The sequence below is a fragment of the Panicum hallii genome, chromosome 2 (assembly GCF_002211085.1).
Source record: "Panicum hallii strain FIL2 chromosome 2, PHallii_v3.1, whole genome shotgun sequence".
Classification (NCBI taxonomy): domain Eukaryota; kingdom Viridiplantae; phylum Streptophyta; class Magnoliopsida; order Poales; family Poaceae; genus Panicum; species Panicum hallii.
In genome coordinates, this window is record NC_038043.1 from 6332813 (window position 1) to 6360172 (window position 27360).

The window sequence follows — 27360 nt, forward strand, 5'->3', positions numbered from 1 at the left end:
CGGAAGCGAAAGTATTCTTTCCAGAATGTTAGAGCCATATTCAGAAGGTTTGATAATGAGAAGAAATTCCTCATTATTTTCTGTATGTGTAGAAATATGTAAACCACATTTTCAAATATCTCGGAAACTCAATAAGGTACGAGTTGAATCAGGATACAATAAAGCATCCTCAATTGTAACTTGTGTATCCATAGGGAGCGTATAGTGGCTCGTCCAGAACCAACTATTGTTGCATCGCGTCCAGCGATTGTCAAGACATTTCCTGTTCTCTTAGTGAGAGTTTGGAAATATTTTGTTTCTCTAAGAATAGAGTTAGTGGTACAACTATCTACTAGGCACAATTCTTCCTCCATCGGATTGACTCCCACAAATCTAGATAATTAAAGAATTATAAGAACTTAATTAATTATACATAGAATTACATACATAATAATACGATAGAGTATGAAATGTACACACACTTATAGTCGATGTCTCGAGACTTATTACAATACATATGTCCCATACACACACAGAGACAATAGAGAGCTGATTTCTTATGGATCCTAGTTGAGGTCTCCAAAGACGTCATCCAAACTATAGTCTACGATGACGTTGTCTATGTCCATAGGCTCAGTGTAGGTCAGGAGTGGAAGGTTGGAAGTGCATGGTTCCTTTTGACTCATGCTTGGACTTCCAATATCAGCCTTCAAGTTGGATGGAGTGGCGAAGTGAGCTTCGTATTCCTGTCCTTCTGCAGCCTTGCCTTTGAAAGCTTGCTGGTACAGAGCCACTAAGTGGCGAGGAGTGCGACACTTGTTGGTGGGATGGTTGTAGCATCCACACTTCTTGCACTTCTCATCCTTGGAAGTAGTAGTGTCTTTCCTCGGAGCCTTTGTGTTTTTCTTACCCTTACGCTTGTTGCGTCTGCGCTTTCTTTGAATTATCAGAAAACTTGGAATGATTTTTGAAGCCATTCCCTTTCTTCTCATCTTTCATAGCATGATGTATTTCAGGCATAGGGGCAGCCCCAACACGACGTTGCTTATGATTTTTCATCGTAAGCTCATCGTGCTTTTCTGCCTGAAGCAGATCATGTATGAGTTCAGAGTAAGTCTGATAATTGCGAGCACGGTATTGATGTTGCAAGACCCTATCAGATGGGAGCATAGTTTGAAGTGTCTTTTCAATCTTATCCGCATCTGAAGGTTCCTTGCCACAAAAACGCAAACGAGCACAGATTTTATGAATAGCATGGTTATAATCACCTATGGACTTGTAGTCCTGGAGACGAATATGAGTCCAGTCATGATTCGCCTCAGGTAAGATTACAGCCTTCTGTTGCTCGTACCTGTCTTTAAGGGATAACCATAGTACATTTGGCTCTTCTTCCATCACGTATTCTGCTTTCAGATCAGGATGGAGGTGATGCCTGAGAATGTACAATGTGTTGTACTTGTAGGCATCATGCAGTGGCTCAGTCCTCTCTGCAGGAGGTAGCAATGCACTCAGAATGTTCTTTGAGGCAAGGCTGATCTTGATATGCAGCGCCCAAGTAGGATAGTTATGTCCATCGAGAGCGAGTTCTTCAAACTCTTTGGCCATTGATCCTACACAAGCAACCAGAGATTTTCTGTTTAGAAAATCATCATGGGTCTGTTATAGTATGTGTAGTAGCACAACATATTGTATGCTTGCTCGTATTGAGTTGTAAGAAATAACCCAATTTGAGATGAATAATATGCCATTTTGCATGAAATAATGATAATTTAAGATCTCAATGGCAAATAATGCAAGTGGTCAAAAAAATCGTCATGGCAAGGTTAATGATGCAGCTTATATAGTATTCAGAAAAATTAAGAACACATGGTAACTTAATTTTATGAATAATGTGGCATCAATTGTGGAAGGACTAAATATATTCTTGCTTGTATTAAATCACTTGGATTTAATTAAGATGAATTAAATTTTTGAATATGCATTTGAAGGAATGCAAATAAAACATATGTCAATATATGGAATATTGAAGAAAATATTCATTGACATATTTTCCAAGTTATAAAACCTTGGAAAATTCCTAACACAAGATGCTACTTGAAAAGTCATAAGCTGAGGATTAAAATTAACATTTAAATCCCTAAACATCATCAATTCTAATATCTGGAAATTAGAAAAATTAAATAACAGTTGAAGCTAAGTCCTTGTAGGCAGCCCAGACGCGAAAAACAGCCCAGCAGCTCGCGCGGCCCACCGGCGCGCGCGGCCAGCAGGGCCCGCAGGCGCGCGCGGCCCGCAGGCGAGCGCGGCCCAGCGTGGCCCAGCGCCGCGAGCGGCGGCCCGCAGGCACGCGCGGCCAGTGCGGCCCAGCGCGGCCAGCGGCGGCCCGCAGGCGCGCGCGGCCAGCGCGGCCAGCGGCGGCCCATGCGGTGAAAAACCGCTGTATAAGAGCCGAGCAGTTAGGGTTGGGAAACCCTAACCGCCCACTCCATCCACCACCAGCCGCCGCACCAGATGCGGCTGTGCTGCCGCGCCGCCGGGCGCTCGCCGCCGCGCCGGCCAGGGGCCGCGCCGCCCAGGGGTGGCGCGCTGCGCCGCCGCGCCGCGCGGGGCCGTGCCGCGCAGGGACGCGCCGGGCAGGGCCACGCCGCGCAGGGGCCGCGTGCAGCGGGGCCGCGCCGGCCGGGGGCCGTTCCGCCCGGGGGGGTCAGAGGCAGCGACGAGGGGGTGAGCGCGAGCGCTCGCGACCGGCATCCACCACGGGTGGATGTGCTGTCCTGGCCCACGAGCCCGGCTGGCGAGGGCGGGGGGAGAGATGGTGCGCCAAGCGGCGGACCATGCGGTTGCCGCTGGGGCTGAGCAAAGGCGGCGGGGAGGATGTTCCCGAGGGCTCGGCTTCGTCGGAAGGGCGCGTCGGGGGTGGCTGCGGGACGTCGTCGCCGGCAGTGGGGTCGCCCGATCCGGTTGCAGGTGGCGGCGGTTCTGTAGGAGCGGCCGCCATCCGGGCTGGGCACGACCCCCACCCATGGAGTGGGCAGTAGCGGAGGGGGCGGAGCGGTTGCGGCGTCTCTGAAGCCCGCAAGCGCTCGGCCACCCGCTCAGGCGACGGTGAAGGCGGGAGAGGCCACCCGTCCCCACGGGTCAGCGGCGGCCGGTACGGTGGCGCCGGCGCAGGTGGTGGAGGACCGATATCCGCCACTGCCAGTGGAGGAGACGCCGGTGGTGCGGCGCTAGAGCCCGTACCCGGGTCACCGCCAGTCCGCCGGAGTTGCTCTGGGTCAAGGGTGACCCAAGCATCACTTCGTCGAAGCCTGTGGGCAATACGACGACGGCGGGCAGTGCGAGCGCGTAGTAGGCGATGGCCGGAGTTTTCAACACCACGCCGGCGATGATGGCCGTCGTTCATGATGAAGCGAAGGATGAATGTGAGAAGAACAAAGGAGAGTTCTCTGTACATAATGACTTACAGATAAAACTCTCTTCTTTTCTTGTGGCTCCGTGGATAACAAGTGCTGATAACGTGTTTAGAACTAAAATTACAGTAGTAATTGTGAGGCAAAAAGTCAATCTTTATTCATTGATCACTGTTATTTATACATGTATGAAGGGGTGGAGGAGATGTCTGTTCAAAGAAGATCGTGACCATTGATTAGGCAACCGCCGTAATCAACGTCTGTGATTATACTACTCCTAATGATCAACTGATCATATATCGTAACATTCTACACCTACTATTTCTTGAGTTCATCAAGAAACAATCTCTCTTAATTTCTCTCTTTTCTGAGAGTGCCTTTGTCAAATCAACTAGTGAAGAATTGGGAACAAGCTCTTCCAAGGCTTGCCGTCCACGTTTGCCACCAGCTCCTTCTTTCCATTTCTTTCCTGTTATCAGAGTCACCACCTAATCTCAAGACACTGTCTCTTGCAGTCGCTAATCCTGACTCTAAAGTAGTGATTCTCTTCACAAGAGAGTTGTTCTCATCATCAAGTAAGAAGGCATCCATCTCCATAAAATTCACCTTGTCATCATCAATCAAAGTTTCTTTGAATGAATGCAACGCGGCCAAAAGGACAGGGGAAACTTCTTCTGTGCCCATAGGACCATCATCTTCAGAAATGCCTCCTGTCACTCCAGTTTCCGAATCCTGCTGTCACATAAAGGGGATTCATATAAGTAATCATCTAAAATTTTGCGTAGGAAAATTTCAGCAGGGCAATAGAACCTAATAGACAGACCGATTTATTTAGCTTGTACAGAAGCAATGAAACCGAAATAAGAACAGTTGCACAACCACTGTCACCTCGGTTAGCATTATAAAGTAAGTGGACAAAGAACCAGCCTCAAATAACAGCAATATAGCCCTTTACATCCTTACGGTATCATACAATATGAGATGGAACTGGACAGCCACAGACGCTTCTGTCTAGATTCTAAGGTTAGCCAGAAGATGCTAAAAAACAAAAAACATCTTTAGCATCGATCAACATCATGTTGAACTGCGAAAGACATAAGAAGCTATCATGGTCTGACTGCACAAAACAATGACTTCAGAACAAGTCCACAAGGTTGCTTTCGGGTGGCAGAAAAGTTAAGCCCATGAACAATAACCATTGGAAAAGGGGATTAGTATGCGAACCCTATCCCCCTATTTGATTTGAAAGGCACAAAAAATAAGAAAAATCTTTTTGCTACAAAGTCGCAGTTCAAATACATCTTAGTGGAGTCCAGGATGGAAGGACAGTAAATTCCTCAACCTATAAAACACTTTGGTGGATGCTGGTCCACTATATCATCTACTTCGATGATGCATAGTATGATGTAAGGCACATCAGATTCAATATGTCTGAGAGAAAACACCTGACACACTCAATTTTGATGAACTAGCACATAGGTCATATCTGGGTTTGAGAAAGTCACACGCAACACATATGCCTCATCATAAAAAAAAAATCAAATATCATAGACCATAAGTTCCTAACAGTATGGCATCGTTAGTGCAAATTGAAGTACAGGAGATTTCAATTATTCTTTACTCCCTGAACAGAAACATCAAATTGAGATGCAGCACCTACCATAAAGTAACCAGGAAAGAGAAATATGTGCATGCACGATCACAGATATACTGTTCTAGGAAAATTGCTTGCATGAATGCCATCAGCAGGAAATGATGAATAACCACATTCAAGCGCCAATAGGGAAAGACATGTCATACCAATTTTATGTTTACTAACTACTTCTTTGTTATAAACAACAGTAAGTCAATCTAAGAGCCTAAAGCCAGGGTAAGATAGACCAGCTAATAGTACCTATTTCGCAATAACCTCCTTGTGAGCCTTAAATGACAAAATCACATTCCATGCAAGGGCTACAAAATTAGCAGCAAGCACCTGAAAAAAAATGGCAGTAAGTTGGTGAGGGCAAGACACAAAGCATGCTAATATGACAACTTGTGAACATGAGTATCTTCAAAGACCTGAAACTTCTGAGGAACAAAGTAAAAATTCAGAAACTGAAACGGTATCCATAATTGCCAATTTGCCAACACTGATGATAACCACTCCTGTAGATGTCAGAAATGAAAATTAGATAGCCAGAAAAGTGTATGCGCACATCGTGCCAAGGGGTGAAAGATTATGGTAAGTTTCGGCTCACCTGCTTAAGCTTTGGCACTACAAGAGAAGACTTTCCCTCCAAGGTGACTAGTAAGCTCATAAAAATGCCGATGAAAATGGGAGAGAAAATGAACTGAGGAGAAGAAGATTAAGACAACATCAAAAGCAAATACAATAATTGTAGAAACAAAGAAACTGAAGGACACGCAAGAAAATGTCATGACTACAGTATATTTCCTCAGGGTTGCAAGGGAGAGAGGAAAAGAATGCAAACCTGATCAAGTATAAGGCGAGCAATGGCACCTGATGCTCCGCTGATTGTCACTAATTTACTCAAATAAAGGTACCTGCATATGAAGACTAACTATAAAACAAAGAGCAGTGCCGGAGAATGCTGGCTACACTATGTACTGATAAAGTGATAATTACTTCAGCTCAGAAAAGATTACCAGACATGTAAAGTTGGCCCCACAAGGGCAAGCCCCAAAAATGTGAACACAAATATTCTCCTTAAATCAAGCTCTGGAACTCGATCAATCACAAGCTGGAATAGAAAGCAAAGTGGATTTAGAACTACACATTTAAGTGTTTGAGCAGCAAACAACAGCGACTGCCATAAATATAGGATAAAAACACTTCAATGAGAGGCAAGCTTTCAACCTTAACAATTTCATAAAATGAAATCAGCATGTTTTCCAATCATTGCTGCGATACGCTTCTTGCTGCAGTCTCCTATAGTGTCAAACTGTCAATGGATTGGATTTCTTAGGTTGAATTCGTTTTCTTGCTTGTTAGTTGTTCGATTAAACTCTATATTTCAATTTTGACCTGCATACATTTATAGTTGATTTCACAAAGTTGGTAACAATACCATTTTTGTCATACAGTAGAATAGGAGTCTGTATTACTTTGCTTGTCTGAGAATTTTGGTCCTTTTTTTGAAAGACAGAATTTTGGTCTTTCAAGTTCCATAAGTACCTACCCCAGCAAAGGCCAGTGGAAATTATATATTACTGTTGTAAACAAAAATAACTCCACATAATCTAGAGAACGTCATGGTTGGCAACAAAATTTCAGTGGGATTATATTTCGGACACCAAGATTCATGGAGGATCCATACAACTGATTTGCACTGGGAAAAAAAATCTGAACACAATTAGGTTGGTAGATAGTGCTTTGATTATACCATAAACCTTGACAGTTTTGTGGTCCACAAAACAAACAGAAACATAGACGTACTAGGCTGCCTGAAAGTCACTACCAAATCCATGCATCAGACTGAAGCCAAATGCTGCAAATGTACCTGGCAGATGAGGTCCCCGGCCAGAGTTAGCACAGCAGAAGTGACCGCCTTAGTTGCAATCGGATTCTTATATAAACTTGTGCTAAAATCTTGAAAATAAGGATTCACTGTTAGTAGCTTTTTGGCAAAACAAACCCACCAGCCAAAAACCTTGCATACTAGGAGTCGGCTAAGTATATACCACTAGCCGGGTAAGTCTTGCTGAGTATTAGTTGCTCAGGGTTTGTTGCCCAAATTATTTCAGGTCCTGCTGATGTAGATTTCTGTCCTTGTTGTGCTAAGTTCATTCACCTTGATGTGGATGGTTGGGAAGCCGTCGAACCAGATGCATAGTCATTTGATGATCTCGGGTCGCACACGCGGAGGCTGAGTGTGTGATCCATCGTTCACGCCTTAATTACCGTAGTTGTCGGGTTTCCTTTATATCGGACTTTTATTCCAATTTCAGTTGGACTTGTGAATTATTTATGTATTCGAACTTGGCTTGTAAAACTAAATGTACCGTACTCGGTATTGTATTTGTAAGAACTCTGGCATATTTGTACTATCTGTGCTCACCTTCGAGTGAGAGTTCTGATGTTTGTTTCGATCGATGAAATCAGTGGTTAAATCGGGATGCTACCCAACAGACTGTCGAATTACAACGTTTTAAGTGCGCGTTGACCGAATTAAATATTCAAATGATGGTTGGCGCACTTAAGCCAGTTTAATTTGGATGGTTCTGCCACAGAAGTCCATGCTGCATTGCATCAGACTGAAGCCAAATGCTGCAAATGTACCTGGCAGATGAGGTCCCCGGCCAGAGTTAGCACAGCAGAAGTGACCGCCTTAGTTGCAATCGGATTCTTATCAAGAGACATCAAATACCTGTAGCATTGCAAAAATACAGTTTGAAGATGTAGCATTGCATAAATACCTGTAGCAGCTGCAGGCAGAGCATAAGACATATTGAGCGCAGAATCGAATTACCATGCCAAGTAGAACCGCCAATCCTTCGCGCCGGTAGCGCTTCCTCCACTGGTTCCTGCGGCCGGAGCGGAATTGTTGCAACAGGAGGCAGCATGGAGTTGCTGGAGACGCCCGGCCCTGCGCGGGTGGGTGGCGGCTTGGGCGGAGAGGGTGGCGGGTCGGGGAGGAAGAGCGAGGCGGCGGGAGTGGAGATGAGGCGAGGTGGGCCTCGTGGAGACAGGCCGGGGTGCGAGGAGGAGCGCAAGGGCGGACACCATGGCCATCATGGCAGGATGGCACCTGCAGCTGCCTGCTATGGAGGACGGGGTTTTAACCAGGCGGGCCTAGGATTTGGGAGGCAGGTATTCACAACTTTAAATGGTGTACAAAATTTCTTTGACAGCTCAAAGTACACATTAATAGCACATAATTGAGTACCGATAATATAAATGGTTCATAACTTGAAATTGTTCAACATATAGATAATAGATGTACTAAATGATCAAAATATCAAAATACGGTTACAAGCAATTGAGTTTCAGAAATATTTTCCTCATTATGACACTACATCTGCATTGTTGTGAATTGTCCATTAATTTCGTAAATTGCAATTACAGTTTTTACAAAATACGGACGAATTATCACTAACCTTTCAAGGTTAAGGGCTCGGTTGCCCTTGCCGGCTTGGCGCGGGCGCTCCCCCGCGGCGGAGCTTGCGCGGGGGGGGGGGTGCTGGGGGCGGGGCCGGATCCGCCGGCGGAGGGTGGGCTCCCCCGCGGCGGAGCTTGCGCGGGCGGCGGCGGGGGACGGAGCCGGGGGCCGCGGAGGGTGTTGGGGGGCGGAGCGCGGGGCCGGATCCCGCGGGGCGGAGGGGAAGGGGCCCCGGAGCGGCGGGGGGGGCGGGGGGCTCCGGCGGCCCGGGGGGGTGGGGGGGGGGGGGGGGGGGGGGGCGGGGGCGATCCGGCGGCGGGGAACGGAGCCGGGGGCCGGAGCGGGGGGTGGGGGGCGGAGCGCGGGGCCGGATCCCGCGGGGCGGAGGGGAAGGGGGCTCCGGCGGCGGGGGACGGAGCCGGGGGCCGGGGCCGGGGCGGGGGGGTGGGGGGGGTGGGGCGGAGCGCGGGGCCGGATCCCGCGGGGCGGAGGGGAAGGGGACCCGGTGCGGCGGGGGGGCAGGGGGCTCCGGCGGCCCGGGGGGGGGGGGCGGCGCTCCGGCGGCGGGGGACGGAGCCGGGGGCCGGGGCGGGGGGGTGGGTGGCGGAGCGCGGGGCCGGCGGCGGGGCGGATGGGGGCGGACGGAGGCGGGCGGGCGGGAAGACGGGGTGGCGGCTGGGAATTGGGACCTCGGGGATGGCCGGATGGAAGCATGGAAACCCTAAAATTGTGTATATATATAACTACTTACGTCCATATGTCAGCGGATCTGGCAGGTTTGCGGGTTCGGATATTAATTTTTCAAATCCGTTACAAAATATCCATTGGGTTTAGATCTGTACCCGCGCCGGTATCCGCGGGCACAAATCCAAACCCGTACCCGCGCCCACCGGGTTTAGTATCCGCGGGTACGCGGGTATTTCATACCCGTTGCCATCCTTACTTGCTGGAGCCATCCCCTGTGCGCCTGCGCGGGCAGCGCTCCCTGGTCCTGGTCGCCGGCTCGCTGCCCTCGCCGCCGGCCGCGTATCGTGGTGTCGCCCGCCGCCACTGCTCGTGGAGCGCTCCTGCCGCCGCCGCACCAGGGAAGAGATGGAGATGGCACGGCGGCCGTGGGCTTGGTGAAATGGATGACGCGTGAAGGGAGTGACGGGCTCGTCGTGCAAGGGCCCGCAGGTGCACAGGCCGGCCCATGCTTTAGGGCCCATCTACTACACCATCTTGTTACGTTTTTTTTGTGTGTGTATGGAGAATTAATTGCACCTTACCCATTATTGCAGAAACTAGCGCAAATACTACTCTCTCACCCTCTCTATCTCTCCCATAGTTTTTAAGGCGATAAGGCGAGGTAAGGCGAGCGACCTCCTTTTTACCTTTTAAGCGGGTAAAGCGTAAGGCGAGGCGACGCCTTAATATAATATGAATATAGGAAAAATATAGGAAAATAGTCTCAAATAGATAGCAAATAGTAGCAAATAGATAATGCTCTCATATCTCAAGTAGCCACTCTCAATATCCATCATCAAACTCATCGAGAATGGAAGGATCCATGCTTTGTTCACCATCTTCGCCACCGACCTCTTCATCACTATTACTCACATCTATGTCATCATGTGGATCGTCCTCAATGTCTTCACTACCCCCATCATGTGAATCTTCTTCAGGTTCTTCTAATCTAGCCCTTCCACGCCTTTGGGAGCCTTCAGTGTAGTTCCGCCTAGTAGCTTGCCTTGGAAGGTTGCGACCTCGAAGCGACACTGATGCTCCTGTAGCGTCATCAACATGATCCCATGTCAAGGCAACAAGGTCATTGTCGCTCCCACCTTCTCTGTGAACAACCGATGAGTCTATCCACTCATTGTCCCAATCAAAATCTTCAATAACTAATGGATCATAACTTGTGCCAGCTTTCTCCTTCCTCTTTATAAACCTACTTTGCATCTTTCGGTTGTATGAAACAAAGACCAAGTCATTTAACCTCTTGTGTAACAACCGGTTCCTTTTCTTTGTATGCATCTAGAAAAAACAGCAATGGCAACCAAATGAGTAACTAACAAGACACGAAGCACAAAGACCATAGGTTCATATCCACTACTTACAAATTCGAAGGTGCTCCAATTCCTCTCACATCCGGAAGATGAAGCACAAAGACCAACCACACGTTTTGCAAATCTTTGAAGTTCAAAGGCTCGGCCACCATATGAACGCCACCAATCAACTAGAATGACAAATGCACAGACATAATAAGAGTTAGAAAAGAGTTGACACTAAACAGCCACACACACATACATGATAGAAATAGACTTACGTGGGCTTTTTGCTTCAATATTTTGGAGTGCCAACTTGTTTGAAAAGATAGGTCCTCGTTGGTCCTCATAATGCATGGCATAATCATCAATCTTAGCACGAACTAGCTCATCTTGTTCCATCCTTGCAAGCACATCATTGAAACAACTTCTCAATTCTGCAACATATCTATCATCTCCTTTTTTTTAGATGGCAAAGAATTTCCCAGGGTTCAAATAGAGTGCTGCTCCATACAATGGATGATTCATTTGATCCTCCCACCGCCTCTCAATGATGTGTGTGATCTTGTTCAGCAATGCTTGCTTATTTTGGGTAGGGAAGCTTAACTTGATTTTTTCTTTTGCAACATTCATTAAGGCTGCAACTTCAGCCATAGCTGGTTTCTCATCACCATCAGCTGCCCTAAGCACAATAAGAAGAGGTGCTGAAGCTCTAAGACAATCTTCAATTGAGGACCAAAAGACCTTTGCTAGAACAATATCACACACATTCTTGCCAGCTTGTGTCTTTGCCAACTTGTTATAGTTCCATATATCACTCACAAATAGTCCTCTCAATGCATCTCTATGCTTATGCAAGCTCTTCAAAGTAAGAAAGCAAGTGGCAAATCTAGTGGCTGCAGGTCTTACAAGATCCATCCCACCTGTCTTCTCCCTCATCGCTGCTAGAATTCTTCCATGCCTATAAATAAAAGTGGTGATTTGTTTGGCTTGTTTAATAGGCTTCTCAAATTCTCTCAATTTTCCAATATCTTCCAACATTAAGTCCAAGCAATGTGCTGCACATGGGGACCAAAACAATGTTGGAATCCGCTGCATTAGAAGTTCTCCTGCTGCCTTATAGTTAGCTCCATTGTCGGTGACTACTTGAACAACCTTGTCTCTTCCAATGCTATCTATCCTCTTCTCAAGCAAATCAGCTAGCAACAGTGCATCATGCTTTTCAGCTGATGCATCAACTGACTCCAAGAAGTAAGTCCCCTCTGGGCTATTGACAAGAAAGTTGATCAAGTGATGCCCCCTTCTATCGGTCCATCCATCAGACATTAGTGTGCAGCCATAATTCTTCCATGCCAACTCATGTGCAGCCCTCATGTTACTCACATCCTTGACACACTCACGAAGTAAAGGCTCTCGCACCTCATGCATGGTAGGAGGCACATACCCTGAACCATATTGTGCGGTGGCCTCACAAGCAATCTGAAACTGTCGCGAGTTTATGGTATTGAATGGCACACCACACTCATAGAACCACAAAGCCCATTGCTTGTTCACATATCTCTGTCAGCCTTAGACTTTATGCTAGCCTCTATGGTGGTTTGGTGTGCGCTTGACGATCGCCTATCATCCACCACTTGTTCAGGAGTTCTCCTAAGCATTGTTGCAACTTTTCCAGCCTCTTTTGCTGTGCTAGTGGGTGTTTTTGAAGGTTGACCTGCTGTCCTATACTGGAATGCGGCCCTACTTCTCTTGGCAGCTGTCCCTGAGCTTGGATGAACAATCTCAACCTCTTCGCTGTCTTGCTGTTCCTGCCCTCTCCCTCTCTGTTGCTGTTGTCGATCATCATTGTCATCATCATCAATGAAGATTGGTCTATTTCTCTTATTCTTGTCCAAATATGCTTTCATCTCTTTTCTAATCTCAGTAGTAGTCTGGGAACACATGGTCGTGTCTGCATACCCTCCAACAAGGTGCTCTTTCAACCTCTTGATTCCACCTGTTGTCACTGTCTTGCAAAGGATGCAAGTGACCTTTTCTCGGTTCCCAATTTCTGTCCAGTACCCATACTTCCATCCGGGATCATTGGATTTCGCTCTCCTCTTTGGATCAGCCATGGGATCATAGCCATCTGCATTTGCTGGAGCAGCAACAGAGCCAGCACTCTCCATCCTACAAACACATCACAGAGCAGGAGCATGACACAAGCACAACATCAATGCACATCTCAGAGGACTGAGAGGAGAGAGGACAGGGAAGAGGCGCTACCATGAGTTGGTGAGCTGGCCAGGGGAGGGACCGAGAGAGAGCAGAGCCGAGCCGAGCCGCAGAGTAGACTGCAGAGCCGCAGAGAGGTGCGGGCGCGGCAGAGCAGAGCCGCAGAGGGGGAGGGAGGACTGGAGGAGCTCGCCGGGGAGGGAAAGGGGGAGGGAGGAGAGGGAGGGGCTCGCCGGGAGGGAGAGGGGGAGGGAGCAGAGAGGTGCGGGCGCGGCAGAGCAGAGCCGCAGAGGGGGAGGGAGGACTGGAGGAGCTCGCCGGGAGGGAAAGGGGGAGGGAGGAGAGGGAGGAGCCGGGGAGGGAGAGGGGGAGGGAGCAGAGAGGTGCGGGCGCGGCAGAGCAGAGCCGCAGAGGGGGAGGGAGGACTGGAGGAGCTCGCCGGGGAGGGAAAGGGGGAGGGAGGAGAGGGAGGAGCTCGCCGGGGAGGGAGAGGGGGAGGGAGGAGCTCGCCGGTGGAAGGGCGCGTCTGCAGATCCGCCGCACCAGAGCCGCCCCTATGCGCCGCGCCGCCGCCTCCTTTGCAATTCAATCGGATTCCAGGGATTCCGTCAAGGGGGGTCGGGGTTCCGGGTTCCAGGGCTTATAAACCCTAAGGCGACGCCTTCTGGGACGCCCCGAGGACGAGTGGCGACGCCCTGACGCCTTGGCGTCCAAGGCGGACGCCTTAGGGCCTTTTCAGGGCGACGGTGACGCCTTGCCGTCGAAGGTCGCCTTACCGCTTAAGCGTCGCCTAGACGACGCCTTAAAAATACACCGGACCAAGCACTGTGATTCTCTGTGTAACAAAATTGACATATGCCAAATGTTTCCTTTCAGAATTCAAACCGCTTGAAACATGTGTCATAGTTTGTAACCACCGCTGTCACATTCTGTGTAGCATCTAGCATGCTCAGACAGCCTAGCAGAATCAAATCAGAATTATTGTAAATAGAGGATAAAAAAAATTCTGTGTACTGAAGGAAGCTTGGACCTTCAGTAAGCCTGAGAAGCAAACCCAAGATCCCAATAAACCTGAATACTAGCTCTAATTCGAAGCACAATCTTTGTAGCACCTCATGACTCGTGAGGTACAAAATGATCATGTAATTTTTCAAAAAAAAAGACAAGAAAATGCTCATGTAAGGAAAAAAGGTACAGCCTTTTTAATAAAACAAATAAAAAGGAGAAAAAAATTCGAGAAGCGAAGTTGCAAAAGGCGGGAACGGATAAGATAACAAAAACGAGGCCCCGCAAAATCGCGCTCCGTTCTCCAATGGCCGCCGCCGCCGCCGCCGCCACCACCACCTTCCTCCCTCCACTCCCAACTCCACGCCCCCGCCTCGCCGTCGCCGTCCGCCGCCCTCCTCCCATCTTCACGGGCGCCGCCAATGCCGTGCCCCCGCCGGAGGACGAGGACTCCAGCGACGACGACGACGGCGACGCCGCCGCGCCGCGTAGGAGCGCCCGCAAGGACCGTCGCCGCGCGGTGCGCATCGCGTGGGAGAAGCTGGTCCGGTGGTCCCGCTCCTGGCGCCGCCGCAACCGCAGCGACGTCCTCGAGACCACACGCAAGGTAGGCCGGGACGCTTCGCTAGCTTCCTTGCGGTTGCAGGATCTGATTGGGAGCGGCTGCGCGGGTGGGTTTCGCAGGTGGTGGTTCTCGGGGGAGGGTCGTTCGGGACGGCCATGGCGGCGCACGTGGCGGCTAAGAAGGCCCACCTCGAGGTGTCCATGCTGCTCAGGGACGACCTCGTCTGCCGGTCCATCAACAACAGCCATATCAATTGGTTCGTAACTATTGTTGCTTCCTTTTCCTAAGAAAAAAAACTATGGCTGCCTCCTTTGTACCTTTCTTGATCGGTGCAGGGAAACAGTTTGCTACATTCTTCTTTTATTCTCGGAGCATGTGTTAGGAAGATCATATTTTTGTCCATCAAAATTTAGATTCTTGGTCAGCACCCATGGCACAAGTATTTAGGATCGTTCGACTGTGCATTCCCATCAATATTGCTCCTGAAAGTGCAATAGTCCTAGGTAAAATATCTGATGGACATTGTTGCCGAGGGAGGAGAATGTGCAAAGGCACCACATTTGATCTAAACTGACTTGAATTCAAGAGTACATATAACTGCGTGTCATTTATCATTTTGTCCTAAGTGTCCATTTTGCTTGCAACATGGTCAATCTGGATATTAATTTTGCTTTATCAAGAATATGCTGCATTGCAATTCATGTAGATGTACTATTTGGCATCACACAGAAGAGAACAAGATAAAATATTTTGCTCATGTCTATAGATACCTGTTTTCATTTCAACGTGGAAATAATGTGAGTCATCTGCATTACAGCTTGTCATTTTACTGCAGCAAATACTTACCAGAACACAGATTGCCAGAAAATATTGTTGCAACAACAAGTGCTGCTGATGCTTTAGCAGGAGCTGATTTCTGCTTCCATGCTGTTCCGATTCAGGTATTCAAATGTCTTTTTGAAGCATTGTGCGTTCTGCAGGGATTTCGTCCTTTTTGACTCTGATATTTTTTGCGGCAGTTCAGTTCATCCTTTCTTGAAGGTATTTCAACACATGTTGATCCAAAGTTGCCATTCATATCACTTAGCAAAGGGCTGGAACTCAATACCCTTCGGACAATGTCTAAAATCATCCCACGAGCATTGGGAAATCGACGCCAACCATTTATTGTTCTATCAGGACCTTCTTTTGCTGTAGAACTAATGAGCAAATTGCCTACAGGTTTGCTGATATTATTTTTCATATTGTTAACCTGTTATATCTTCTTCAGGCCCTATTTTGATTGGTGCTAAGCTATTTCTACATGAATTCTTTTTATCTTTTCTTTTCACATATCTGTATGTAAAAATAAATTCAATGGAATCCAAGGCACCATAATAATGCTAAGAATGATAAATTCTGCTAGTATTTTGGATTTCTTCCTTTCATAAGCACTTTGAATCTGCTAATTTGGATTGAAGATCACGGTTATTTAACTTTAAAATTGTAGCAATGGTGGTGGCATCTAAAGACAAAAAGTTGGCAAGTTCTGTTGAGCAGCTATTAGCTTCCCCAAATTTGAGGATAAGCACATCAAGGTAAAAATGCCTAATCCCAAGGCTTCATCACCAATGATATGACAACCAACTTTATAACATGGGAAATTGCATGCCATAAAAAGGCGAATGAAGTAACAAAAAGGGTTTGCTTGAAAGCACTTGAAGTTCCAGAGGTTTTCCATACAATGTTGAGTTCTCAAATTAGTTCCCCCAGTTTACATGGCTGTCCTTTTAGTTTACGAAAAATTGGCTTGTTTTTACTAAAAAATGGTAGAGAAGATGAGATGAAAGAGGTGAGCATGAATGAAATGGGGGATTTTTGCTCCACTGTTTATAGTACTCTTTGATTTTTTATGTTCAGAAAAACATAGAAAAAGACCCATATGCTAAATTCAGAGAAAAATAAACAATATATACGAATATCTGTTCAAAAATTGTTTTCCCTAAGATGGTACTTGCTGAGTTCCAGAACATCATTCAATAGTAAAAAGGGAAAAGCTCTAGAATTTTTCCTCAGTTTTCATCTGAAATTAAACTAGTAGTCTAAAATTTACGACTAGTATATTCCATGCATAAGAGTTAGATTAGTAGAGATATTATAACATTAGGAGAAGAAGAAGAATATTTGAATGTGACCTGTGATACTTCAGTGATGTTACAGGAGTGGAAATTGCAGGTGCGCTGAAGAATGTTCTTGCAATAGCAGCAGGTATAGTAGAAGGCATGAATCTTGGGAATAATTGTATGGCCGCCCTTGTTGCTCAAGGTTGTTCAGAAATACGATGGTTGGCAACAAAGGTCTGCAATATCTATCATCTGCCTTTCCATTATTTATGAAGTCTGAAAACTTGCTACATTCACTGACATCAACTTCTTAAATTGAAGATGGGAGCGAAGCCGACAACTCTTTCTGGTTTGTCTGGGTCGGGTGACATCATGCTTACATGTTTTTTCAATCTTTCACGGAATAGAAATGTGGGGCTGCGCCTTGGTTCAGGCGAAAAACTTGATGAAATCATGAGTTCTATGAATCAGGTGTGCAGCATTCTTTCTATGACATCAATTTATGCACAATACATGACCTGTATGATACAATATATTCTTCTGTCTTTAGGTTGCTGAAGGTGTATCAACTGCTGGGGCTGTGATTGCATTAGCTCAGAAGTACAATGTCAAAATGCCAGTCCTGACTGCAGTTGCGCAGATAATTGATAATGAGTTGACTCCGAAGAAGGCGGTTATGGAGTTGATGAATCTTCCTCAGGTAAACCATTTGATTTAGTATACCAAATGTACTTTATTCCACAGACAACCTTCGAATTATTGCCGTATTTCAAATTGTTGTGCAAACTTGTCCTAGGGACTTCACTATTTAAGTTAATACATTGCAAGTAGGCAAACATTGGTTTCTCCATTTAGCGAAATGGTGGTTTGTGCTTTGGCTAACAAACTTGAAGCAATGGTTTACTAATTTGTCTAACCAACCAAGTTGTCTCAAAAAAGGCAAACAAACCAAGTTCCTCTTGCAATCTTCATTTGTTGCTTAGTGTCTTTTGTAACGTTCCAGCAACATATTTTGATCATGAGAATAGGCATTCTTATTGGTTCCTTTGACTAAACAAACATGCTGTGCATTTCAATTTGATGATTTTAGTTGTAAGGATAATTTACCTGAGACACTGATGATTTTTTCAGTAATTATGCTGGCAGAAAGGTTCCTGACCTGATATCTGCGTATTTTAGCAGCTCTGCCTCTTGTCTTGTTCGCGTAAATAAAACTTCCATTTTACAGGTTGAGGAAGTCTGACAAGGATGGCAATGGAGTTATGCTCCGTTTGTCTGGACTGGAAGTGTAGTTTTGGGACCGATCATACGAAAATCTGCTGAAGGCCACGATAGTTTTTATATATGATCTCTGCTGTGCAGGTTTATTTCACTTCAGAGGCTGTACTGACAAATTATTCGTTTATTAATGCGGAAGTGGTATCCAGCTTTCGGGGAATAATGGTGGCCTTTTGCAAGTTCCAAGTTTTTGTAGTTTTTTTATTTTTTTCCCCTTCTTTACACGGGTAAAATCTTGGCCATGACATTTTTTCAAAGAAAAAAACTTTACACGGGTAAAATCTTGGCCATGACATTTTTTCGAAGAAAAAAAATCTATTGGTGGCGCTGGCTTAACTGAAGGTGGGCACTATCCGCACTCACGGGAGATGAACTCATTGTCGCATTTTACTCGCAATGATGTTGCAAGTGACCATATGCTGTGATCAGGATTTCTTTTTTCTCGAATGCGCAATATGATCAGGGATTGCACTTGCTAACACAAGTATTTAACCTCGAATCCTCGATCACCAAGCCTTACCTTCCATTATAAGAGCACCGTTTTTTTCCATCTTTTACGGCGCATAGTACTGCCGCTTGGTAGTACCTAGGAGTGATAAGATTGTCATTAGTAATTTAATATAAATTAAGGATAATTTTATATTTTTTTGCAATTTTATCTATTGCAACCATTTTAGCTTATTGCAACACGTTTAGATCGTTGCATCAGAGGTGAAATCTTGTAGTGAAATAATTTTTCCCATATTACATTTATACTACCTACACTATCTAGATATGCTACCTCGTACTACTAAAAATTCTCAACCGTCCGATGTTTACATACAAATTCTTTTCACATAGTAGTATATGATCCTATTATATGGTATAAAAGTGCTCTTTTATACGGTGCCATTGAACACCGAAGAAATCCGTGGCTGGTTTCGTGCCACAGATGGTTACTGTTAGTCGTCAGTTCTTGTTCTGCAAGTCCAGCAGGAATTTGTCTTCTTCACAACTCGAAACAGGATGTTTCGAAGACGTGTAATTTCGAGTTCACAAAGATATGGAATCTGGTAGTAATTATGATAACGGGCAAGTCATGGATCATCCATGGGACACGAGAGGCGAGAGCTCCGAGTTTCTGACCAAGCTCACGCGGGCCGAACCTGGGAAGAACGAAGAATATCACGCGGCGCGGAACGGGACAGAGGCGAGGCCGCTATCCGGCGCACGTGTCGCCTCCTCCGCCGTTACAGCCCCGTGAACACCCGCGGGGGCACCAAAAACCCAAGCCCACACACCCTTCACACTTCCCACGCGCACCCACGCCGCTGCCGCAGCCCGTCGCCGGCGAGCCCCCCCGCCTAGCCTCTCCTCTCACCGATGGCGGCGGCCGCGAGGGCCGCTTCCGCGGCGCGCTCCCCTCTCCTCGTCCACCACCACCGCCACCGCCTCCCCCAGGTACGCCCCCTTCTCGCATCTCGCCATTTTCCCTGGGAGAGTAGTTGTCCGTCGCGTTCAGCTGCTCCGGGTTCTCTCGGCGCTGGAGCGAGGTTGCCCTCGATTCGACTGCGCGGCGGGGCTGGCGGATTTGACTGGGGTGGGGTCTGTTGCAGGTGCCGTCCGGCGGGGGAGGCTCGCTCCGGGGGGCGGGCCCGGACGCGGCCGGGAGGAGGGGCGGAGGCGGGCCAGGGTCGGGGTTAGGGTCTTCGCGCGCTACTCCCAGGCCCAGGACTTCTCCACGCGCCTCCAAGGTAACCAGCTGATTTCGATTGATCCCCGTGGCTGTAGTTATCACCTGGCAAGCATATGTCGCCCTCAGCTAAACCGATTCTGCAATTTCTGTATCCATGGCATCTACTAGTTAGCTAGGACGGAGAATGTCAGGATGATGTGAAATCAAGATGTTTAGTACCATATGTATGTGGCTCTTTCAGAATTTGTGGCGCTGTTGATAGTTTAAATGGTGATCTGTTGGGTGGACGAATGGTTTTAACGCTATTTAACAGTGGGGTGGAGTGACAAAGATTATTGTGTGACTTATAGTTTGTTTCTTCATTGCGAACTGATCATCTGGTTCTTCGCTTGTTTTTTTTCTTTATACGCAGATAGAGTTGGTGAGTTGCCTAAGCTAGTGGAGGACCTTCTCCAGACGTCGATTAGCACAGGGCCCCAAGGTGCTTTCAGGATAGCGCAAGGGATCCAAGCTGTGCTTGGGGTTGGTGGGGAGTGGCTGAATGACCTCTCAAAGGTTCGGCTTCTCCTGTTTTATACTTTAATTTTGTCTTTGCGTATCTGGTGCGGTTGAAAATGCTAGTGTTCTTGTAGTTGTAGCTCTCCAAAAAGAGAGGTCATACTTAAATGAAAGGTCTCCTGTCACAATGCATGCATCAGTGGTGCACATTTGCGCAATCACACCCATGCCCCACATACATGCTTGTATGCTGAAGGCTCAAAGAGTCATAGCTGATCATGGAAGGATCGGCATAAAACTATTGCCATACTGATTGCTTGAATTGGGTAAGCTTTTAAGGGACATTAGTCTGGTCAAGGTGGAAGGGAGGTTCCATCGTTGCAGGTTAGCCTGAGGTTGAGTTTTGAATAATTGCCATGCTTGACTGAGATAATTTTTATCAGTGATTTGAATTTTTATTTCAGCAGGAACATAATTTCATTTCATGCTCTTAATCTATTGCAGACTGCTAACACATCAGCAGGAATTCCAGCTCAGATGCAGCTTGGTTTGCTTTCTCCTCTTTACCTTAGGAGGCTTTTTGAGCGCATGGGTGCAACTTATATCAAGCTAGGCCAGGTAAGGGCATCTTCAAACTTTGTACTATGATTGATGGTAATCCGCAATATATTAGATACCAATAGAAATCTTTCTTAATGTTTAGTGATCAATGTGGTTTAAGTTGAATTCATGGCATTCTTAGTTGTAGTAATTATGTGTACATGGTAAATGAAAGAGGCTCCTAATGAACAAATTGATTATGCAAATAGCATCCTTAGATGATTACTATACCTGGGTTGAACCAACATGTTACCTTTTCTTGGATGGTCTTTTGAGGTGGGTGTGGGGGTCGAATCTGAATAACTTTCTGATTCCATGATTATGTACCATTTCTGCTCCATTGAAAACCATGTACTATTTCTAATTATCTGGGTATTGATAGTCAACTGACTGTGCGATGGTGCAGTTCATAGCATCTGCACCAACTTTGTTTCCTGCAGAATACGTCGAGGAATTCCAGAACTGCTTTGACCGAGCACCAGCTGTACCTTATGATGTGATTCAGTCAATATTGCGTGAGGAGTTGCAGCGACCATTGGATAGTATATATGAATACATCGATCCGGTGCCAATAGCTTCTGCCTCAATAGCACAGGTTTCTCTTGGGAACTTTTGAATTACATTATGCTGTCTGCTGTTGAAGCATTGAGATAATTCATTGTCACTCAGGTTCATGTGGCTAGGTTGAAGAGCTCTCAGAAGGATGTGGTGATTAAAGTTCTAAAGCCTGGTATTGAAGATACTTTGGTTGCTGATCTTAATTTTATCTATGTCATTGCACGAGTTTTGGAGTTCTTGAACCCTGAGCTACAGAGGACATCACTGGTAAATGCTCTCCTAATGATGAAGTTCATGTTTGACGAGATACTTGACTGTTTCATGACATGATAATTTTTCTTTAAATCACATACTCTTTGATTTTCTTTCTTTAATTAAAGCAGAACAAATTCATTATCAGCATTGAACCATATTTTATCATACAAACCAATCTCTGGACCAAATGGTTCTTGGAGAATGTGGGGATTTATATTCTGAAAAGCAATGTAGCTGAGTTTATCATCAAATTGTTCATTGTGCTAGAATTGGTGGGGAAGTCAACAGATCTCGAGTATAAACATTGAATAGAATCGTTTAATTAGGGATGTTACATGAGTATAGTAATAGATATTGAGGCTTTATCAAGACAAAGCTAAAGGGATTGTGAAGAAAGTTGAGGAATGGCTGAAGCTGCTGAACAACTTCAGGCCTTGACCTCTGACGTGGTGGAAATTTAGTCTGGCGTGTCAGGTTGCAGGCGGGGCGGGTTGCGGCCAGCCGCAAAACCGCAGAGCTCGCCGCTAATATATTTTTGCGGGTCCGAGGATGTCCACAAAGTTTAACACGCGGCCGACAAACCGGTCGTGGGTTTTGTGGCAGAAAATTTAATCCCGCATTGAAGGCAGCTAGCTTGCTTGCCCGGACAGGCAGCTTGCTTGCTTGCACAGTGCAACTCCATTTGATTAAACCAATAAGTATCGAGTATAGCTGATAAAAAGTAAAATACTGAAACAAAACAAAAGTTAAAAGGGTCATTAATACTCAGAACAACCGTGTCTTCTATCATTAATCAAATATTCAAATTAGAATTATATTACATCATCACGAATAAACAAGAACTGGTAGCTTCTTCCAAGGACAGGGGCGGATCTAGGGGGTGGGCTGGGTGGGCTCCAGCCCACCCTAAGATCCAGCCCATTAACCTCCATCATTTATTTTTTCTGCTGTTGAATGAATTATGTAGTGCCTCTGAACTTGCTGCTACTATTGTTTTCTTATGTACAACAACTAATACTTAAATTGAGAATGTGAAAAGTAAGGAATTATAATTTTATAAGATTAGATTAATTTGTTCACTTAACTATTTTTTTAAAAAAAATTATTTGACCACCCTAGCATGAAATCCTAGATTCGCCACTGTCCAAGGAACCGCTAGCTTCTTCCAGTTGTAAACTTGATACCTCACAGGGCCTTTTGATACCCCCAGTAATCACCATGGATAATCAAACTAGGATAGATAGCATCATCATCAGAAAACAAATAAGGATAGATGATTAAACTAATCATAGTAAGCTCACAAGAAAAACTACAAAATATTGTATCCCTCCAAGCATCTTGTTTCTTCAAATCTAGAAAGTTCAAAAACATAAGTGTTCATCAGAAATGCATGTCTGCAATGTGAAGGAATTTTGTAGCTGCATGGGCTCATGCCATTTCATCAATTTTTATCAACAGTGGAGTCCTGAACTTAGGTGAAGGTGCTAAATTTAACTGCAAAACTGAAATGATGTACAAGAAACCGGATTTCGCAAACAGTACTGAAAAAGTAAATGACAGTTCACTACAAGACAGTTGATTGTAAAAATTAGTTGTACTGAATTTCTTTCTCAGGTTTAAAAGTAAATTTTAGTCAAAATTACAAGGCTAGGGAAACTACTTTTGGCTGAAATGCTTGACATATCAAACAAAATACATGACCAAAGGCAACAAACACCTCTGGTTGCTGCTACATGTGGAAAAAACATGAACTCTACATAGCATTGGCACGGTACAATACACCTAGAGATTTAATCAAGCAAGAATAAAGGCAGGTTAAGCCTAGCAAGACCAAAAACAATTGTCATAAACAAAGAGTGAAACAAAACTTGAGCTCTGCATACTTGAGTTTGTACTGCTACCAACATCTGAACCATATAACAAAACTAGAAGCTAAACATTCTTAACAACAATTGGTAAACAAGGTATCTATTATCTAGTAACATTGTTATCTGCATAATTGATTTCTAAATTTCACTAAACCGATATAAGTAGAATCAAATAAGCAGGTGTATTCATAAAAAAACACATCCATGTACAGGAAGCCAGCTGGTGTCCCTCCTCTCGCATCTCATGTCAGTGTAGGTCACCGCCAAGCAGACGGTCAGCACAAAGATCGCAATCAAGCACCTAGAGCCCTGAAGCAGATGCAGCTTGACACCTAGGTGGAGTTGACACAGATCCGGCTAGATCCTAGACCTAACACAGATCTCCGCAAGTTCATAGAGCATGAGGGGCAGCTCGGGGCTGAGGGAAGGAGGTGCTGCCGTACCTGACGCTTGCCTCGCTGCTGTCCTCGGTGCCGCCGGCCCCGACGAGGTTGGAGGCGAGGAGCGGGAGGGCTACATGTCCCGCTGGGACAGGTCCCCGGATGCTGACGGCAAGGCCCTCCACCGCGCCATCAAAGCCTTCAAGGTGCACCTGGCCAAGGAGGAGAGGGAGAGCGTCAAGGGGGTCGGCGGGGTGTGCACCACTGCGGATTTCAGCGGCGGCGGCGACGAAGGTTTCGGGAGTGGGAGAGATGTGAGACGAGGAGGTCGCGGGTTCTTGCGGGTCCTTGCGGACGTACCCTCTTGTCTGCGGGCTTGGAAGGATGTTTATCGCAAGCCCACAAAGAAATAGCAGCTGGGCTGCATCTGCCACAAACTCTAATTTTGCGGGGCGGCTAAGCGGGCTTGTTTAACAACCCGCCCCGCCGGCAATCTGACTGGCGTGGAATGGGATAGTTTGCTTGGTTCATCCTTTTGTGTAGCTTCATAGTGTAACTGGTGTCCCCAGCAGGTTGTGAACTTTTGTAGACCTGGTATTGCTTTCAGTAAAAAGCAAAGTGATTTCCTTACCAAAAAAGTGGCTGTGTCCAGGCAGAAATCTATCATGTGATAACTTGCACAATAGGTGCAACATAATCAGAAATCCAAGAGCATTTAGTTTATGCGTATTGAAGTGGGGACAGCAAGCATTATGAAATTTTCTTTTATATTTTGGAAGATTTTTAAGAAAAAAATCAGCCTTTGTATTGTCATTCAATGAGCTAGACAAACTGCAAAGCATATAATTTATAAATGTAATCTTGACTAAGATTTTTTTAATTGTAGGTAGGCATTGTGAAGGATATAAAGGAATCGATGCTTGAAGAAGTTGATTTTAGAAAAGAGGCTGCAAATATTCAGGCTTTTCAGGGATATATAGATGCTATGGGATTTGACAGGCAGGCAAAAGCCCCATTTGTGTATCAACACTGTAGCACAAAACGTGTGTTGACTATGGAAAGATTGTATGGTGTCCCGCTTACTGACCTTGATTGTATAAGATCTCTTGTTCTGGATCCTGAGTTGACTTTAGTCACTGCCCTTAATGTCTGGTAAGATGTACAGCTGCTTCACTTTTTCTTGTGATATCATACACCATCAATTTTGAGATTTTTGTTTTCCTTTCATAAACTTTGTAGTGCCTTGGTCTATGCTTCTGAAAAATGCAAAAATATTGCAGGTTTGGAAGCTTGATTTCATGTGAATCCTTCCATGCCGATGTGCATGCTGGGAACCTATGGTTGCTCCGTGATGGGCGAATTGGTTTCATTGATTTCGGTATGCTTTAGCATTTTCTCCCATAGTCCTTTTTTTGTAGTGGCTCATAATCTACGTCGTAAATGTAATGGAGCATGAACCATATCACACAATTGAGGGTGGACTTTTACCTCACAATACGCTAAAACTCCTAGTACCCTAGGTTGATTGTTGTTGCAACTTTCTTCATTAGTTGTATAATTATATTAATTAATACTTTTCAGGTATTGTTGGTCGCATATCTCCAAAGACTTGGGCTGCTATGGAGGTCTTTTTGGCTTCTTTTGCAACTGAGGACTATGATGCTATGGCCTCTGCCCTTTCTGAAATGGGTGCTACAGGGAATGATATAAATATTGATGAATTTGCAAAGGACCTGCGAAAGATATTCTCATCAATACAGGTAATATTTCCGAGCGATAGTAGGCTATTTGATATCCTGAAAACTTGATCAACCTTTTTGAGATGATAAGGGCTTGATGAAATGATGAACCATCTTTTGAGTGACCTAAATCAACCGTTACTCTGTTAGTGTCTTAGTAATGTGCTGTTTTGGAGAAACATCTTTGCTAAAACTGTATTAACTTAATTCCATAGCAAACATAATCTTGTGGTTGTAACAGTTACAGCCACAGATTCTCAATAAGATGCAAATTGTAGGCAACTAATGCACATCAATTTATGTGACTAGTTTTGTATTTATGGAGAGGTACTTGCCTTCCTTAATTTCTGCTGTACTTGATATCCCATTCTTAAGCTTATTTTGACACAGAAAAATGCACTAATGTTCTTCATTTGTTAAGCAGGACTTGGATACTGAAATCATAGTCGCAACAGCAAGAGGTCCTGATGCTACAGCAGTATCTGCTAATGTTGTCCTTGATGAGAGACAGATGAATGCTCTATTTCTTGATCTGGTGAGTTACTTTCTTTTGTGATTCGGTCTAGAGCAGAAGAATGGTACTGCTACAAGCAAAAGATTACATGGGATAATAAGCTGTAAAAATGTTATTCCTCCTGCAGTTAGTATTTTTTTACTACAGAAATCCTTTTTCTTTGTTTTACCTTCCCTGATTATGTGGATACACTGAAATTTCTAAAGTTGATTCACAAGTCCAGAGTTTATTGGCCTGGTGACAACTCTGTCACTTGGCTGTCATGATGGTGTAGATGATTAGCTGACATGCTATTTGTGTATTATTTTTCATGTTTGCAATAGTTGTCTTGATGTGTTGCATGTTGCTATCTGAAGTTGAAAGGCACTGTTTTGATTTTAATTTATTCACCATGCTTTCATGAATTTTCCCGAGCTATGCATAATGTTTTTCAGAAATGAAGGGATAGAAAATGAAAGCTGACATTTTTGTTACCGCATCTCCCAGGTGAGGGTTAGTGAGTCTTATGGGCTGAAATTTCCTCGGGAATTTGCTCTTCTCATGAAGCAGCTACTGTATTTTGATCGCTACACAAGGTTGCTGGCTCCCAGCATGAACATGCTTCGAGATGAGAGAATCAACATCTCGACCAATCGACAACCCAGAAGAACAGATCGATTTCAATGAGGCCACTTCGTCAATAATTAGCAATATAGTAGAGGGGTGATAATAGCAAGCTTATGTTACCAAACACTGTATATAGTTTTGCCAGACCAGCATAGAAGTGAGCAACATGTAAAATATGTTTGTTACGATCCAGTAGACTGAACTGCCTTGTTCCTGGTCGAGCGGAGTCAGGCTAAGATGTGGCTGTACTGTAAGTCTGTACTGCAACTGTCAACAGAGAAAGTGATGATGATGTATCTTTGTAAAAGCCCAACGGTGCAGGTGTATCATGTGCTAAAGGGCACCGTGTTCTGTTGCATTTTATCAGGGTCACAACGATCTTTGGGGATTCTACTAGGATTGTACGGCGTAAAGTGACTTTCTTGTCCCTTTACTGCTGTGGCATGCGTAACAGGATTCAGCGACATTGACTCGGAAAATATCAGCTCAGGTTCGAGCTTCGAATAAATACCAGAATGGCAGAATTCACATTTTACATTCGTGTGGTTGCGTTTCTCAGTTTCAGATTTCTAGAACCAACCTGTCGTTTTCGTTGTGTTTTCAGCAGAACTCGCATGCTGGCTTGTGTTTACAGTGACTGTAGCATATCTGAATGCAGGTCTCTATATGAAAATTACCTGACGTCTTCATAGGAAAATAGTATAACCCTAATCCTAGAGGCAGAGCCAAAGGTTGGAAGAAACTCCGGGCTTTATTAGGTCCCACCGTCGTAGACAGATAAAATGGTGGTTGAAGCCTAGGCTTTGTTGGCAGATTGGTCCCTGTGAGTTTTTTTTTCCAAATAATATTTTAATACTCGAGGTGTAGGAATCATCAAACTAACAATTAGAATCCATTACAGACTTGGTCACGATGTTTCAAGGAGAAACAAGGTAGGTTTCTTTTCCTTTAAGAAAGGTAAGGACGTGGTCACGATGTTTAGTTT

General features: G+C 45.3%; 5 protein-coding genes and 1 long non-coding RNA gene across 8 annotated transcripts; 2 read left to right on the plus strand and 4 right to left on the minus strand.

Moving 5' to 3' along the window:
• Window positions 1–891: 891 nt before the first annotated feature.
• LOC112880812 lies at window positions 892–1584 on the minus strand. Its single transcript, XM_025945561.1, has one exon. The coding sequence runs from the start codon at window positions 1582–1584 to the stop codon at window positions 892–894; it is 693 nt and encodes a 230-aa protein (XP_025801346.1).
• Window positions 1585–3524: 1940 nt separating this feature from the next.
• LOC112880409 (protein sym-1-like) lies at window positions 3525–8642 on the minus strand. 3 transcript variants are annotated; one of them, XM_025945019.1, is made up of 9 exons: window positions 8490–8642; window positions 7862–8184; window positions 7672–7759; window positions 6039–6133; window positions 5864–5936; window positions 5630–5722; window positions 5451–5537; window positions 5284–5364; window positions 3525–4121 (listed from the first exon to the last, which is right to left on the minus strand). In XM_025945019.1, exons 2-8 carry the CDS (start codon window positions 8125–8127, stop codon window positions 5284–5286), a joined length of 783 nt encoding a protein of 260 aa, XP_025800804.1. In that variant the 5' UTR covers window positions 8128–8184; window positions 8490–8642; the 3' UTR covers window positions 3525–4121. The 3 variants fall into 3 exon arrangements, with proteins under 3 accessions (XP_025800804.1, XP_025800806.1, XP_025800805.1); XM_025945021.1 differs by having other exon boundaries at window positions 3525–4124; XM_025945020.1 differs by having other exon boundaries at window positions 7862–8150; window positions 8490–8621.
• Window positions 8643–10422: 1780 nt separating this feature from the next.
• Window positions 10423–10814, minus strand: LOC112880410. The gene is made up of 3 exons (XR_003226317.1): window positions 10800–10814; window positions 10591–10709; window positions 10423–10507 (listed from the first exon to the last, which is right to left on the minus strand). It is a non-coding gene; the product is annotated as an uncharacterized LOC112880410 (long non-coding RNA).
• Window positions 10815–10983: 169 nt separating this feature from the next.
• Window positions 10984–12686, minus strand: LOC112880813. The gene is made up of 2 exons (XM_025945562.1): window positions 12150–12686; window positions 10984–12003 (listed from the first exon to the last, which is right to left on the minus strand). Exons 1-2 carry the CDS (start codon window positions 12684–12686, stop codon window positions 10984–10986), a joined length of 1557 nt encoding a protein of 518 aa, XP_025801347.1.
• A 1358-nt stretch (window positions 12687–14044) lies between these two features.
• Window positions 14045–17845, plus strand: LOC112880403 (glycerol-3-phosphate dehydrogenase [NAD(+)], chloroplastic-like). Its single transcript, XM_025945007.1, is given in 9 exon segments — window positions 14045–14353; window positions 14356–14558; window positions 15138–15243; window positions 15322–15523; window positions 15792–15879; window positions 16491–16638; window positions 16726–16875; window positions 16955–17104; window positions 17633–17845. Coding segments are annotated over 9 exon segments (1371 nt in total). The 3' UTR covers window positions 17648–17845.
• Window positions 17846–18613: 768 nt separating this feature from the next.
• Window positions 18614–26738, plus strand: LOC112880814 (uncharacterized aarF domain-containing protein kinase At5g05200, chloroplastic). The gene is made up of 12 exons (XM_025945564.1): window positions 18614–18702; window positions 18812–19122; window positions 19278–19415; window positions 19770–19912; window positions 20360–20473; window positions 20862–21050; window positions 21125–21280; window positions 24403–24668; window positions 24797–24894; window positions 25098–25276; window positions 25680–25790; window positions 26256–26738. The coding sequence occupies exons 1-12, from the start codon at window positions 18614–18616 to the stop codon at window positions 26433–26435; spliced, it is 1974 nt and encodes a 657-aa protein (XP_025801349.1). The 3' UTR covers window positions 26436–26738.
• Window positions 26739–27360: the final 622 nt, after the last annotated feature.